Source organism: Procambarus clarkii, chromosome 16 (genome assembly GCF_040958095.1).
Source record: "Procambarus clarkii isolate CNS0578487 chromosome 16, FALCON_Pclarkii_2.0, whole genome shotgun sequence".
Classification (NCBI taxonomy): domain Eukaryota; kingdom Metazoa; phylum Arthropoda; class Malacostraca; order Decapoda; family Cambaridae; genus Procambarus; species Procambarus clarkii.
Genome location: NC_091165.1, coordinates 33349831 through 33366334, shown reverse-complemented (window position 1 = coordinate 33366334; position 16504 = coordinate 33349831). Strand labels below are relative to the sequence as shown.

The 16504-nt window shown below is 49.4% G+C and overlaps 1 protein-coding gene across 4 annotated transcripts in view; it reads left to right on the top strand.

Annotated features, from left to right (window-relative positions):
- Positions 1 to 16504, top strand: part of LOC123760113 (HEAT repeat-containing protein 3) — a 237276-nt gene that overhangs the window by 218372 nt on the left and 2400 nt on the right. For all 4 annotated transcript variants that reach the window (XM_069325425.1, XM_045745599.2, XM_045745596.2 and 1 more), the window contains exon 11: positions 5051 to 5200. In XM_069325425.1, coding sequence (XP_069181526.1) covers positions 5051 to 5200 — 150 coding nt within the window. The remainder of the gene's footprint in view (positions 1 to 5050; positions 5201 to 16504) is intronic.

Here is a 16504-nt window from a genome sequence, read left to right as displayed (position 1 = left end):
GGTTCTGTCCCTTTGACCTTCCTCTGTGGGTAGTTAGCTCCGGGGAGCCGACGGGGCTCCCCCCAGAAAACCAGCGTTGAATGTAATGAAACGCCATTTTCTGGGTGAGACCCGGAGGCTCCCCGGCAACCCTCCCTCCCTCCGGTCGGCGTTTTTCGCGTGTTTTGACATCCAGCCTCAGAACTGATGGGTGGATAGCCGGCGTGGGAGTTCTGGGACTCCCCCTTCCCTCTCCCGGGGAGGGGGGATCTGGGCAGACAGCGGCGCGGTGACGTATGACGTCATACTAGTTTCCTTGTTTTCTGTTGAAGAGTTCTATCCACTAGTTTGGCTTAGGTAGCAATTTTCACCAGAATAGGGGTTTGTTTTGAAATGCTTACCTTTCTGGATGCTTGACCCGGTCGATGGCAGACATAGAATGCTTCCAACCACACGGGGGTTTCTATAGGCCATTGCTCCCCTTGCCTCTCTGAGGGGGCCAGGTTCTGGCTCGTGGTCCCCGGTAGGCCCTAGAACTCCATACACATGACTGATGCCAAAGTCTGACATTAGCATATCAGCCGGTAAAGCTCCGGGGAGCCTCCGGGTCTCACCCAGAAAATGGCGTTTCATTACATTCAACGCTGGTTTTTTGACTCACAGTATGAGTGCAGGTGCTGTGTGTGACATGCATTGTGGAGGTTTCGGGTCTCTCCAGACTTCACAGTCCAGCTCCTTTCAGACTGTCTTCCCATGGTTCATTGTCTCCCCCAGACACCCTGACGTACCTTGCTGGTTCCTCCTCCTCCTCCAGTCTTTGCATTTGGAGTTTGGGTTTCTGATTTGTGTTTATCGTAATTTCTATGGTGATCAGGTGGCTGGATGTTGGTGTCCCATCTGCACTCCTCTCGGCGACATTATGGAGTCTCCTGACATGCTTTTTGCATTTCCTCACTCTCTGTTGTTCCTCTTCAGTGTCCATTTCAGATGTCCTATCTTTCCTTCTTGGTATCTTATGTTGAATATACTGTAGTCGCTTTGTATTTTGCAGCGCTGGCAGAGCCACTTCTTCTTGCGTTCAGGGTTGATACTGCCTTGGCCCAGTTTCATACACTTTCTCTGACACCTTGTCACCTCTGGCCTACTAATGTGATGTCTGAGCATGCTTGGTCTTTAGACCATATTTGTTTCTTCTTGTAGCCTCTTGCTATCTTCCTGTCTTTATCCTCTTCATAAGTTTTATATCATCAGCAAACATTGAGAAGAACGAGTCTGTTCCCTCTGGGGAAGCGTTTACATATATCAGAAACAGGATAGGTCCAAGGACTGAACCCTATGGGACTCCACTAGTGATGTCTTGCCACTCCGAGACCTCACCTCTCATAGTGACTCGCTGTCTTCTATTGCTTAGGTACTCCCTTATCCATTAGAGAACCTTCCCTTTTACCTTTGCCTGTATCCCCAACTTATTCACTAGTGTCCTATGGGGTCCTGTGGAGCCCCAAAATCACCTCAAGGTAAGGTACTGTATTCACCTAGTTGTATTCACCTAGTTGTGCTTGCGGGGGTTAACCTGGTTGATACCTGGTTGATGGGGTTCTGGGAGTTCTTCTACTCCCCAAGCCCGGCCCGAGGCCAGGCTTGACTTGTGAGAGTTTGGTCCACTAGGCTGTTGCTTGGAGCGGCCCGCAGGCCCACATACCCACCACAGCCTGGTTGGTCCGGCACTCCTTGGAGGAATAAATCTAGTTTCCTCTTGAAAATGTCCACGGTTGTTCCGGCAATATTTCTTATGCATGCTGGGAGGACGTTGAACAACCGCGGACCTCTGATGTTTATACAGTGTTCTCTGATTGTGCCTATGGCACCTCTGCTCTTCACTGGTTCTATTCTACATTTTCTTCCATATCGTTCACTCCAGTACATTGTTATTTTTCTGTGTAGATTTGGCCCTCCAGTATCTATTATTTGATATCTCTCTCGTCTTCTTTCTAGTGAGTACATTTGGAGGGCTTTGAGACGATCCCAATAATTTAGGTGCTATATTGCGTCTATGCGTGCCGTATATGTTCTCTGTATTCCCTCTATTTCAGCAATCTCTCCTGCTCTGAAGGGGGAAGTGAGTACTGAGCAGTACTCAAGACGGGACAACACAAGTGCCTTGAAGAGTACAACCATTGTGATGGGATCCCTGGATTTGAAAGTTCTCGTAATCCATCCTATCATTTTTCTGGCTGTCGCAATATTTGCTTGGTTATGCTCCTTAAACGTTAGGTCGTCAGACATTATTATTCCAAAATCCTTTACATGCTGTTTTCCTACTATGGGTACATTTGATTGTGTTTTGTACTCTGTATTATGTTTAAGGTACTCATTTTTACCGTACCTGAGTACCTGGAATTTATCACTGTTAAACATCATGTTATTTTCTGATGCCCAGTCGAAAACTTTATTAATATCAGCTTGAAGTTTTTCAATGTCTTCTGCCGAGGTAATTTTCATACTGATTTTTGTGTCATCTACAAAGGATGATACGAAGCTGTGACTTGTATTTTTGTCTATATCTGATATGAGAATAAGGAAAAGCAGCGGTGCAAGGACTGTACCCTGAGGTACAGAGCTTTTAACTGCACTTGGACTAGATTTTATATGGTTGACCGTTACTCGCTGAGTCCTGTTTGACAAAAAACTGAGTATCCAGTGTCCTACTTTACCGGTTATTCCCATTGACTTCATTTTGTGTGCTATCACGCCATGGTCACATTTATCGAAAGCCTTTGCAAAGTCCGTGTATATCACATCAGCATTCTGATTTTCTTCTAATGCCTCAGTGACTTTGTTGTAGTGCTCAAGAAGCTGTGAGAGGCACGATCTTCCCGCTCGAAATCCATGTTGGCCTGGGTTGTTTAGGTCATTGGTCTCCATGAAATTGGTGACCTGACTCCTAATCACTCTCTCAAATACTTTTATGATGTGCGATGTTAGTGCAACTGGTCTATAATTCTTTGCCAATGCTTTGCTCCCTCCCTTGTGTAGAGGGGCTATGTCTGCTACTTTAAGTGCATCTGGTATCTTCCCCGTGTCCAAGCTCTTCCTCCACACTATACTGAGTGCCTGTGCTACCGGCACTTTGCATTTCTTTATAAATATTGAATTCCATGAGTCTGGACCTGGGGCCGAGTGCATGGGCATGTTTTCAATTTCTCTTTCAAAAATTTAGTGCGCTCGTGTTTATATCAGTTATATTTACAGGGGTTTGAATATCCCGCATAAAGAAATTGTCTGGATCTTCCACCTTCATGCTGTTTATTGGAGTGCTAAACATGTCCTCATACTGCTTTTTTAGGATTTCACTAATTTCTTTGTCATCCTCCGTGTATGAACCTTCATTTGTACGAATAGGTCCAATACTGGCAGTGGTTTTTGCTTTTGATTTCGCATATGAGAAGAAATATTTTGGATTTTTCTTTATTTCCTGAATTGCTTTCTGTTCTAACTGCCTTTCTTCAGTTTCATATGAGTGTTTCAATTTCCGCTCGATTTCTTCAATCTCCCTATTTAAATTATTCCTTCTTTGACGGAAAATTTGTGTCTGCATAAGCAGTTCCGTTATTTTTTTCCTGTGTTTATAGTGTCGTCTGCGTTCTCTTTCTACGTTAGATCTCTTTCTGGCTTTCCTCAAAGGAACATGTTTCAGACAGAATTGATACGCTTCTGAAGTCAGTTTTTCTAGTCCTTCTGAAGGACTTGTATTACTTAGAACAGTTCCCCATGGAATGTTTGTAAGTTCCCTGTTTATTATCTCCCAGTCTATCCTTTGAGCTCTGCTCTTTCGGCCCGCCTCTCAACTGGCAATCAACTGTTTCTAACTACTACAACTACTATTTTTTTTTTAACATCACACATACACACCCCAGGAAGCAGCCTGTGACAGCTGACTAACTCCCAGGTACCTATTTACTGCTAGGTAACAGGGGCATTGAGTGAAAGAAACTCTGCCCAATGTTTCTCGCCGGCACCTGGGATTGAACCCGGGACCACAGGATCACATGTCCAGCGTGCTGCCCACTCGGCCGGCTGGGCCCATTTGTCAAAGGTTTTCTGGCAGTTCAAAAGTATGCAGTCTGCCCTCCCTACTTTTTCTCACCTAATTTTTCTCACCTTGTTCTATTAACCCTGTGGGGCAAGATTTGCCTTCACTGAACTCGTGCTGATGTGGTGTTACAAAAGTTCTTTATCTCCAGATGTTGTGCTAGTTTTTTCTCATAATCTTCTCCATCACTTTGCATGGTATGCAAGTTAGGGGCACTGGTCTCTAGTTCAGTACCAGTGTCTATCTTCCTTTTTGAATATCAGGACTACACTCGCCATTTTCCAAATTTTTGGCAGCTCTCCTGTTACTGGTGATTTGTTATACACCATTGAGAGTGGTAGGCACAGTGCTTCTGCTCTTTCTTTTAGTATCCATAGTGAGATTCCATCTGGGCCTACAGTCTTTGCCACATCCAACTCATGCAAATGCTTCCTTACCTCCCCACTGGTAATCTCAAACTCCTCTAGTGTTGTCTCGTTAGATATTTCCTCTCTTAGTTCAGGAACTTCTCCCTGCTCTATTGTGAAGACCTGGAATTTCTAATGAGTTTCTCACACACCTCCTTGTCATTTGTAGTGAACCTAATCTGCTCCTATTCTTAGTTTCATTACCTATTCCTTCACTATTATTTTCCTTCTGATATTGCTGTGCAGTAATTTGGGTTGGGTCTTTACTTTATTTGCTATGTCATTTCCATATTGTCTTACTGCCTCTCTTCTCACCCTGAGGTACTCATTCCTAGCCCTCTGAACAGGCCCTTAAGCAATAGGAAACACACCCGACCATTTCTGTCCCACCCAGGATTCGAACCCAGAATTCCGATTGCGAGTCAAGAATGAATCCGACTTTACTACCAGGATCCTTCCTTATATAAAGAAGGCAAGACACCTTGAACATTGATTTCTATAACTACATAATATGTAATTACCGGTATATAAAGTGAGTTATAAGAAACTGAAAGATCTTTTTCTTCCCCAGGTTGCTGCTCATGATGGAGAGCTGTGGGTGTCAGCAGAGGCCTTGGATGTTATTATCGACCTTTATTCTGATGACAAGACAGATAAACTGGCTCATAATACTCACCTGGTGGACAGGTTAAAGGGCATCCAGCCTCAGTTCAAATCCAAGGTGAGTATTGTGTCTCCAACTGTAGGGAGATTACTCTCTGTAACACCAAGGTGAGCATTGTGTCTCCAACTATAGGGAGATTACTCTCTGTAATACCAAGGTGAGCATTGTGTCTCCAACTATAGGGAGATTACTCTCTGTAATACCAAGGTGAGCATTGTGTCTCCAACTATAGGGAGATTACTGCCTGTAACACCAAGGTGAGCATTGTGTCTCCAACTATAGGGAGATTACTCTCTGTAACACCAAGTTGAGCATTGTGTCTCCAACTATAGGGAGATTACTCTCTGTAACACCAAGTTGAGCATTGTGTCTCCAACTATAGGGAGATTACTCTCTGTAACACCAAGGTGAGTATTGTGTCTCCAACTACAGGGAGATTACTCTCTGTAACACCAAGTTGAGCATTGTGTCTCCAACTATAGGGAGATTACTCTCTGTAACACCAAGGTGAGCATTGTGTCTCCAACTATAGGGAGATTACTCACTGTAACACCAAGGTGAGCATTGTCTCTCCAACTATAGGGAGATTACTCTCTGTAACACCAAGGTGAGTATTGAGTCTCCAACTATAGGGAGATTACTGCCTGTAACACCAAGGTGAGTATACTCACCTTGAGTATGAGTATAATACTCACACCAAGTGTGAGTATAATTGAGTATAATTGGACCCTGCCTGGATTTTCTGTCCTTCTGAGCGGGGCTTACTGTTGCAGGGAGTGGGTTTTTCCCCCCCCCCCCCCCCCCTCCTCTGCGTACGATTTGGACTTGGGTTCTGCTCCTCCCCGGGTTCGGTTCCGTCTTTCCGGTGGTTTTTGGCTACCCGCATCTCTCCGCCTGAGGTGCGGTCGGCCTTTGCCGCTTACCTCCTACGTGACCCAGAGTTCGCCTCCATAATGGATCCTTCTTCGTTCGGGTTTGGATCGTCATGTCCTTACTGGGTGAGTTATGAGGTTCCAGGGTCGTCTTGGCTTGTAGACTGCCCTTTGTTTTCGCTGGATGCTTGGGACTCGTTCTGTCGGACCCACACGTTTTAATGGCGCGAGACATTGAAGGTGGTCCAGGTTTACCTGGGGAACAATTTTGAGCATCTTAACACTATCGCTTTCTTTGGACACCCCCTCGTGTACACTTTTTTTCTCTCGTGTCCTAGCTTTGGACACTTTGGACAAGGGGGGCCCGGCCGGCCGAGCGGACTGCACGCTAGACACGTGGTCCTGTGGTCCCGGGTTCGATCCCAAGCGCTGGCAAGAAACGATGGGCAGAGTTTCCTTCACCCTATGCTCCTGTTACCTAGCAGTAAATAGGTACCTGGGAGTTAGTCAGGTGTCACAGGCTGCTTCCTGGGGGTGGAGGCCTGGTTGAGGACCGGGCCATGGGGACACTAAAGCCCCAAAATCAACTCAAGATAACTGCTCACGTCCAATAAAAAAAAAATTGTATAAAATTCATTTTCTATCCGATTGACTTCAGCATAGTTTCAAAATGAGCGCCTTTAGAGTGTGCACAATTTGATATCAACATGAAAGATGTAACACAAAACTTGATGTCAGAACACTTGAAAGATTATAAATATGTTTTTGGCCAAAATTTTAAAATATTTGTTAAAATTCTATTTATTGTTCTATTATTATGGGACTAGTTTTAAAATGTGCACCTTTACATTGTGAACAATTTGATACTAAACTAAAGATGTAACACAAAATTTTGTGTCAGAACACTGGAAAGATATAAATAATTTTGTGATGATGAGCATCCAAAATTAAAATGTTTGTTAAAATTCCAGTTACTGTTCTATTATTATGGGACTAGTTTTAAAATACGCACCTTTATATTGCAAACAATTTGATACCAAAACGAGTGACATAACATGAAAATTGATGTTATCAAACTGAACGAGTATACACATTAGGTTGCGGGTGTGATAATTGGTTCTCGTTCACAGGGTAACTTTAGGCTTTGCTAAGGGAGTCACGCTGAGCTTTTGAACAATATGTGCATATACACCTGCAGGGAATTTAATTATGAACACATTGATACTAAAACGAACCACGTAGCATGAGAATTAAGGTGAGAAAACTGAAACGAGTATACACATCTTACTGATTTTGTGCGTTGATTCGTAATTTTTCCCGACTTTAGGCTTTGCTGTGGGAAGTCAAGCTTGGCTTTTGGACCTTGTATGCATATACACCTGTAGGGAATTCTATTGTGAACACAATGATACTAAAGCGAGCGACGTAGCATGAGAATTAAGGTGAGAAAACTGAGACGAGTATACACATTTAGTGTCGCCGAGGGCTCGCCCGCACCGCCAGGCCTGCTTCGTGCATATGCGCGGAGCGCACGCCTGGGACGCAATACTGTTAACACTTTGGTGCACCCCGCTCGCCACCCCTCAACTGTGCGATATGGGACCCAGGGTGTCACGGGAGTGCGCGTAAAATCTGAAAAGTGAATACTCTCTTCAACTTTGTTACCTTAATTCTCGTCCTACGAGATTAAGTTTGGTATCATTGTGTTCGCAATAGAATTCTCTATAGCACTAAATGCATATAAACTCCAAAAGCCCGGCTAATTACCCGCAGCAAACAGAGAAAGTGCGAACGAGTTACCCAGGAGCGCGCAAACGCGATAAAATGTTTCCACTATTTTCACTCTGGTCACCTCAATTTTTATCCTTGGTCTTTCATTTTGGTCTCAATGGGTTCGCAATAGAATTCTCTAGAGGAACATTAGCATATCAAATAAAAAACCTGGTCACGCTCCAACCGCCAACGAGTTGAAGACGGGCCACGCGTTAGCCGCGAGTGAGTGCTCAGCCGCCTTCCACCTACACTCCCAATTCCCGCCCTTTTCAAACCTTTCTTTCGCAATTTTCTTCCTGGAAGGGCCTTGTTCATGATCACTATCCATCGTGGAGTAAGCGTAGATAGTTTCTACAGCCGCAGTAAGAAATATAGCCACGGAAAATAGGCGAAATGTTCACACGTTTGAGATGCGAGGGGAGGCGACATTGGTCACAACAGTGGAGCGAAAGCAATGGGCCCACGGCATGTGCCAAGCCGCCTGAGGGCCACGAGGCTCAACAAGGAAAATGGGAAGACATCGGCGCGCATTTTAAAACCAGTCCCAAAAAAATTGAATAAAAACCTGATTTTTGGCGATTATTTAAAATGGATGACGCAATGCTGCGTCATCCCCGGAATTACTGCCAGTAAACGGATGACGCAATGCTGCGTCATGCCCGGGCGAAAGTGTTAATGAGTGTCTTTTTGCTCCTGCCTTTCTGCGGGATGTTGGTGCAGTGCAGCTCCATGTGCAGGTTCCTTCCTTGTCGGCTGCACTTGGGGCGGAGGATTTGCGAGCTCGTGGCTTTTTGGCTTCGGTCCTGCGTTTCTTTTCCCTCCTGGAGCTGTCTTTGGATTGGCTTGCGGATGTAGAGGCGCCTGGGGACGTTCCTGGATCTGACGCCTTGATCTCTGCTGCTCGGGCGTCGTCTGCCATGTTGAAGCTCTTTGTGTCAATCCTGGGGAAGCGTTGCTGCGATTTTTCACTCCGCGTTTCGCGTGTCGACAGGTGGTCCTTGCTTCCTCCTTGGAATCTGTGTGGGCCCTGGTTCTTAGGTTGTCTTCTCCATTTTGTCCTCTGCTTTTTGAGGCTTCTGCGGTTGAGCATTATATTCAGGCGGCTTCTTCCTCTTGCCGCCCTATGTCTGAGTTGTTGGTGCTCCGGGGGAACTGGGGGTTCCTTCCCGGCGGAGTTGTACCAGGCAGGGCTTGTGGTTCCGTTCATCGGGGTGGGCCACAGGTGTCGGGTTCGGTGCCGGTGCCGCTTGCGGTCCCACCTGTACCTGGTCGGTGCGGTGTTCACTCGGCACGCAGGTCGGGTTCTCGTAAGGGGCAGCGGCCCTTTCGTGGTTCGTCCCATTGACTGGACGATGGGGGGGAGGCTTGCTCTGTTCGCTCACACCTGGTCTCACGATTTGTGGGCGTTTTGGGTCGTTTTTCGCGGCCTGCAGTGGCATTGGGTGGCTCCTCCTCCTCCTCCAAGGGGTTCGGGGCTGACGGGGCAGGCTTCCTCTCCTGCGCTCCGTCAGGTCATCTTGGAGTGGGTGCACTTGGGAATGTTCGAAACGACGCCGTTCCTCAGGTGGATTTCCCGCCTGTTTCCAGTTCCGAAACGGGACTGTATGGACCTGCGGTTCATTCTGGTCTTGTCCCGTCTGAACCCTTGGGTTTCTTGCCCCTCGTTTCAGATGATCACTCTGTCCCAGGTTCGGCTTCTGTTGGAGCCGGGCGCTTGGATGGTGTCCCTGGACCTCAAGAACGTGTAGTGGCACGTCCCTATTCATTTGGGGTGCCAGGACTGGCTTGGTTTTGTTGTGGGACGTCAGTGCTACCGCTTTCGTTGTCTCCCCATCGGGTTGAATCTGGCACCTCGCGTGTTCACACGCCTTACCCAGGTCGTGGTGGCCAGTCTGCGTCTGTTAGGTGTTCTGGTGTTGGCTTACCTTGACGACTGGCTGGTTTGGGCTCCCAGTTGGTCCGCGTGTCTGCTCGCCAGGGATTTGGTGCTTTGGTGCTCGCCGGGTTCGGATTCCTGGTGAACTGGTGGAAGTCCCGTTTGGTGCCCTCCCAGGTTCACTCCTGGCTGGGTCTTGTGTGGGACTCTCGGACCGCTTCCTTGTCTCTTCCTCCGGAGTCTCTCCTTCGGCTGCGGTCTCACCTGTGTCTGTTCCTGGGGGGGCTCCTGGGTCACCTGTTGGTTGTTTGAGGGTTTGTGCGGGAGCCTGAACTTCGCGATGTTGGTCTACCCGCCGGGGTGGGTTTGGCTTCAACGGCTGGTCTGGTTCCTTCGGAGACGTCCCTTCTGCCTTTTTCACGATCGCTAGGTTCGACCCCCGGGGGCCTTGAATTGGCAATTGGCTGCTGCGTCGCCGGCTTCCCCTTTGGGGTTTTCGGAGTTCAGTGCCTTGCCGCCTGCCCGAGCCCTCGCTCGATGTGTTTACGAACGCGTCGTCTCTGGGCTGGGGCTTTGTGACCAGTGCTCACCAGGTCGGCTAGGGTCGGTGGGGGTCCGTCCTTCCGTCGAGCTCACAGCACGGCGCGGGAGTTTGCAGCGATGTGACATTCACTTCAGAGGATTTGTGTCGCTCACGGAGCAACGATCCGGCTCCATTCGGATTGATCCCCAGTGGTTCATTGCCTGAACCGCGGGGGTTCAATACGGCCCTTGGCTCTTTGGGGCTGGTCGCTTCAGGTGACTCGACTGTTGAGTTCTCGGTCGATGCCGACTCCTTCAGTTCTCTGCCGGACGTTCGGGAGCCTGGAGGTGGACCTTGTCGCGTCGGCATGGTCGAGGCGTCTTCTGGTTTACGTGGCGCCCTTCCCCAACTGTGAGGCTGTCGGGATCGATGCCTTTCGGCAGGACTAGGTGAGGTGGGGTTTCCTGTACCTCTTTCCCCCAGTTCGGCTGTTGCTCCAGGTTCTGGCTCGCTTTGAGACTTACCAGGGTCGAGTGGTCCTCTTGGCCCCGTGGTGGCCAGCCCAGCCGTGGTTTCAGGCGCTGCTTGCCCGGTGTCCGAACCCGGAGGTTTTTCCGCAGCTAAGCCTCTTTCAAGAGATAAGGCCGGTCCTGTATGAGACTGGTTCGCTCTTCTCCACGAGTCTTCGCGTTTGGTCTTTTTGACTCGTGTTTATCACCACCTTTATGGTGAGCAGGTGGCTTCTTTGTTGGTTTCTCACCTGCGAGTTTCCTATCGGCGGCAGTATGAAGTTTCCTGGTGGTCCTTCCGGTTCTTTTTGGCCCTTAGTCATTGTTCCTTGCTTTCGGTTCAGGTGGTGTTGTCCTTTCTCTCTTGGTTGTTCCAGGACCGTCATCTGATGTCTAATACTGTTGCCTTGTATCGTGCAGTGCTGGCGGAGCCTCTGTAGCTTGCTTTCGATATAATGTTACTTCTGCGTCGTTTCGCAAGCTGTCTCGTGCGTTGTTTCACCTCCGGCCTGCTCAAGCGCCACCTGAGCTGTCTTGGTCTTTGGACAGAGTGCTCTCCTATCTTTCCTCTCCTCGGTTTCTTGTGGCCCCTTCGGTTCAGGATTGCTTTGCTAAGGCTCTTTTTCTGTTGGCATTGGCCTCTGGGGGTCTTGTGGCAGAGCTTCATGCTTTTTTCAGGCGCAGAGGTTTTTGCTCCTTTGGTAGTGGTCATAGGGATGTTCATCTGCAGCCGTCTCCCTCTTTTCTGGCGAAGAATGAGACTGCTGCTTTCTGGAGGGGTCCTTAGGTTGTTGATGCTTGGTTTGTCAGGCCGGGGGTTCACCATGTGTTGTGTCCGGTTACTGCCCTCCGCCGTTATCTACGCACCACGGCTTCTGTGTCCGGGGACGCGCTTTGGGTTCATCCGGTTTCCCTAATTCGGGTTCGGGTCTCTCAGGTAGTCCGCAGGGTTATTTAATCTAGCCAGCCTGTGGTCTATCCCTGTGCCCATGACGTTCGTAAGTTTGCTGCTCTTGCTGCCGTCTTTGGCAATATGCCTTGGGCTTACATTCGGGCACAGGATTTTTGGCGGTCGAACAGGGTCCTGGCAGCACGCTACCTTGTGAACATTGCTGGGTCCAGTTGGGCCTGTGTTGCTTTAGGTCGGCGGATGCAGCCCGTTGTCTCGACTTTGAGCTGAGGAGTGGAGCATCGACCGCCTCTAGGGTAAGTCCCCATGTTTTTTATAAGTTTGGTGAAGTAGCTCTCAGGAGCCATAGGGGCTCCCCCCAGAAAACCAGCATTGAATGTAATGAAACGTCATATTCTGGGTGAGTCCCGGAGGCTCCCCAGCAACCCTCCTGCCCTCCGGTCGGCGGTTTTTCGCAATTTTTGATATCCAGACTCAGAACTGGGGCGGGGATCGCCGGCTCGGAAGTCTGGGGCTCCCCCTTCCCCCTCCTGGGGAGGGGGGAGCTGCACAGATATGCGGCACGGCTCGTGAGATGTCATTCTTATTTGCTCATTTTTCTTTTGGGGAGTTCTGTCTACTCGTTTGTCAATTTTCGTTGTTAACCAGAATAGGGGTTTGTTTTGTGGCGCTTACCTTTCTGGGTGCCTGTCCCGGTCGATGGCAGATATAGAATGCTCCAAATCACATGTGCATTTCTATGCACGTGTAATTTGTGATTCCCCGTGCCTCTGTGAGGGGGGCCAGGTTCTGGCTCGTGGTCGCCGGTAGGCTAGAACTCCACCCACATCGACTGATGCAAAATAGTTAGGGTATCCATATCAGCCATGGATAGCTCCGGGGAGCCTACGGAAATCGCTCAGAAATGGCATTTCATTACATTCAACGCTGGTTTTTTGGTAATATGTCCTTGGTTCACATTCGGGGATGGGGCTTTTGGAGGTCGAACAAGGTCCTGGCTGCACTGTGCCTCGTTAATGTTCCGGGCCCTTCTCGGGCTTATATAGCCTTGCGCCGCCGGTTACAGTCAGTTGCCTTGACTTAAAGTTGAAGAGCGAGTGGTGGCCGCCTCCCGGGAAAGTCCCAATTTTCCTTTATCTTTGGTTAGGTAGGTCTGGGAAGCCGAAGGGGCTCTCCATAGTAAACCAGCATTGAATGTAATATAACACCGTTTTTTGAGTAAGACCCAGAGGCTCCTGGGTCTTAACTTTTTTTTTCTGGGGGTAGCCCTGTCGGCTCCCAGGAGCTATTCCAGGCTGATATGCTAATGTCAGACTTTGGCATCAGTCATGTGTATGGAGTTCTTAGGCCTACCAGGGACCACGTCCAAAACCGGGCCCCCTCAGAGAGGCAAGGGGAGCAATGGCCTATAGAAACCTCGTGTGGTTGGAAGCATTCTATGTCTGCCATCGACCAGATCAGGCAACCAGAAAGGTAAGCGCCCCAAAACAAACCCCTATTCAGGTTCAAATTGCTACCAACAGCCGAACTAGTGGATAGAACTCCCAAACACTAAACGGGCAAACTAGTATGATGTCACACATCGCTCCGCCGCTGTCTGCGCAGCTCCCCCCTTCCCGGGAGGGGGAGGGGGAAGGGGAAGCCCCAAACCCTTCACGCCGGCTACCCACACCTCAGTTCTTGAGGCTGATGCTATAGGCAAAAGTCGTGTGCTCTGGCTCCAGTGTCGCTACGGCACTGCGCTTCGTGTGTGGTATTTGTTTTCTGTGGCTGCGAGGGCCAGGCGTTATCTTCAGTACTCGGGCTGCATGCGCCTATGGCTGCCTTCCCTAGGTTGCCCTGTAAGTACTGCCCTTGGAGCTTGGGGCCACTTTCCGCAGGCTCCTCGGGACCTGCCTCTGCTGGTCCGTTCTTCTGTTTGGTATTTTGGCCGCCTGTTGGGCTCTTGGGTGTTCTGTTCTCCCTTGTTACCTGCGGGTAAGAGGCAGTTTGCACTAGTAGGGGCGAAGGGTGTTGTGCAGCTTCATTTTCCCGACATAGCGGCCGGCTCTGTTCCTTGGGGTTCACTGTCTTCTTGCGGGGTTTTGTTTTTCTTTTTGTTTTTGCCTTGTGGGGGGGTTCTGCCCTATTATTCCACTGGTGTTTGCCCTTCCACGGTCCTCCTCGGTGGCGCCCCCTGCTAGGTCCCCGTGAGTGTACACATCCCTAGGATTCAGCTATAGAGGTTTGCTTGTTAATTTTGGCCGCCGGTTAGCTGCACCCTGCCTGGGATTACCCAAGCGTAGGGTCCTCTTAAAGTATATGCTCAGGACCCTGGGAATCCCCTAGGGGCGAGTGGGTCCGATGGATGTGACCCAGAGTCCCCGCTCGCTTTGTGCGAGTTTGAGGGTTGCTCGGTCCCCTTGTCTCAGGATGACCCTCATTGTTTTTGCCTCTGCCACGCTGCCTGTTGGGTCAGTGATACTTTCGACCCTGAGTCCTGTGAGTGTTGCTGCTTGCTTGTGACTCAATTTATCCAATCCTCTGATGATTCTATTTGGGTACAGGCGGCACGTGCGTTGCAGTCTAGGTTTTGTCTGCTGCAACGCGCTCGGTTGGTTGCTCACCCGGATGCCCCGGGGCTGCCCCGCATTGCTTTTCCAGACCCGGACTTGGGGGTGGGGGTTGCTTCGATCCTGGTTCAGTCCTGCGCCTCGTCGTCCTTTTCCCTCCTGTTGTTCGTTCTGGTTCCCCCCCCCCCCCCATCCTGCTTCTGACCTCGAAACGTCTGAGGGTTTCGGAGTCAGAGCAGGGGTTACTTGATCTCGAGACTGGCAGCTTCGGGGGATGCCCCTTCCAGGGAAACATCAGAGGCTTTCGTGTCTTGTCTTCCGGCCGAAGCTTCTGGGTCTGACCAGTGGGCCCCTTTTCTTCCGGCTTCTACGGCTGCGCCATCCTTGTCTTGTGGGGTCGGTGCTTGGGGAGAGGACTCGACCCCGGGTCTTGCTGTGAAGGACCTAGGGGCTGGGGAGGGGCTGATTTGGGGGCCTTGGGCCCCGCTGGACCCCGCCTGGGTTTTTCTTTCCTCTGAGCAGGGCTTGTTGTTACAAGGAGTGGGGTTTTCTTACCCCCCCTCTGCGTACGAGTTGGATTTGGTGTTGGCCCCTCCCCGGGTTCGGTTCTGTATTCCCCCGGGTGCGTCAGTTCCATCTTTTCAGAGGTTTTCGGCTTATCGCATCCAACCTGGTGTGGTGCGAGCAGCCCTTGCAGCATACCTCCTGCTTGACCCGGATTATGCCTTGGAGATGGATCCATCCGAATTCAGGTTTGGTACTTCGAGTTGTGGAGTGAGCGACGACCACCTCCCAGGTAAGTCCCTCTTTTTTCCGTCTGTGGGTAGTTAGCTCCGGGGAGCCGACAGTGCCCCCCCCCCCCCAAAAAAAAAAGTGTTGAATGTAATGAAACGTCATTTTCTGGGTGAGTCCCGGAGGCTCCCCGGCATCCCTCCCTCCCTCCAGTCGGCATTTTTTTGTGTTTTTGACATCCAGCCTCAAGAACTGAGGTGTACGTAACCAGCGTGAAGGGTCTGGGGGCTTCCCCTTTCCCCTTCCCCCTTCCAGGGAGGGGGGGAGCTGCACAGACAGTGGCACAGCGACGTCATACTAGTTTGCTCGTTTTCTGTTGGGGAGTTCTATCCACTAGTAAGTAAGGTAGCAATTTGAACCAGAATAGGGGTTTGTTTTGGGGCGCTTACCTTTCTGGATGCCTGATCCGATCGATGGCAGACATAGAATGCTTCCAACCACATGGAGTTTCTATAGCCATTGCTCCCCTTGCCTCTCAAAGGGGGCCCGGTTCTGGTCGTGGTTCCTGGTAGGCCTAAGAACTCCATACACATGACTGATGCCAAAGTCTAACATTAGCATATCAGCCTGGGATAGCTCCGGGAAGTCTCCGGGACTCACCCAGAAAATGGCGTCTCATTACATTCAACGCTGTTTTTTTTTTTCATTTTGTATATTTAGCCTCTGAACTGGGGTTGGGTAGCTGGCGCGGGATGTCTGGGGCTCCCCATTCCCTCTCTCAGGATGTGGGAAGCTGCACGCACAGCAGCGCGGACAGCGGCACGGCAGCTGTGGTGACATGCTTATTTACTTGTTTTCTGATTGGGGAGTTCTGCCTGCTAGTTCGGCTTTCAGTTTGCAGTTTTTAACCACCTGTAGTTTTTGGGATTCCTACCTTTCTGGGGTATCTGACCTGGTAGATAGAAGATATACACTGCTTTCAAACACATGGAGGTGTCTATAGGCCATTGCTCCTCATTAGAGGAGCAATGGCTAATGAACCAAGGCCCCTCTGTGAGGGTCCAGGTTCTGGCCCATGGCCCAAGGTCCCTCTAGAACTCTATCGATTTACTGTTACCATGGTCTAATATATATACACATCAGCCCGGTGTGCTCCAGGGAGCCTTCGGGTCTCACCCAGAAAATGACGCTTCATTACATTCAACGCTGGTTTTTTGTGAAAACTTTGCACTTCCCCTATTTTGCACATATTTATCAGAGAACTAGATTTAGGCATACCAAACTCTGTAACAATACATAGGGGCACCACTTTCATATTTGGCTATGAGTTCTTTCTTAATCTCTATCTTAGTTCTAACCATTTTTCTTTTTGTTTGGCTCTTATGACAAACTCTTTCAGGTGACATGGTGACTTATTTACACTAAGAATATAAAAAATTGCCAAGAAAACATAAGAAAGCATAGAGAAGTCTTGTGGTATTCTGCATTGCATGACATCTATGTCAAAACTGACGTGTCAGGGATGCATGTTTATGTTTTTGTGCTGAGCAAACGGTTGAGTACCGAACACGAACACAGTGTTCGAGTGCCGAATTGTTTATGTTGGGAGTTGTT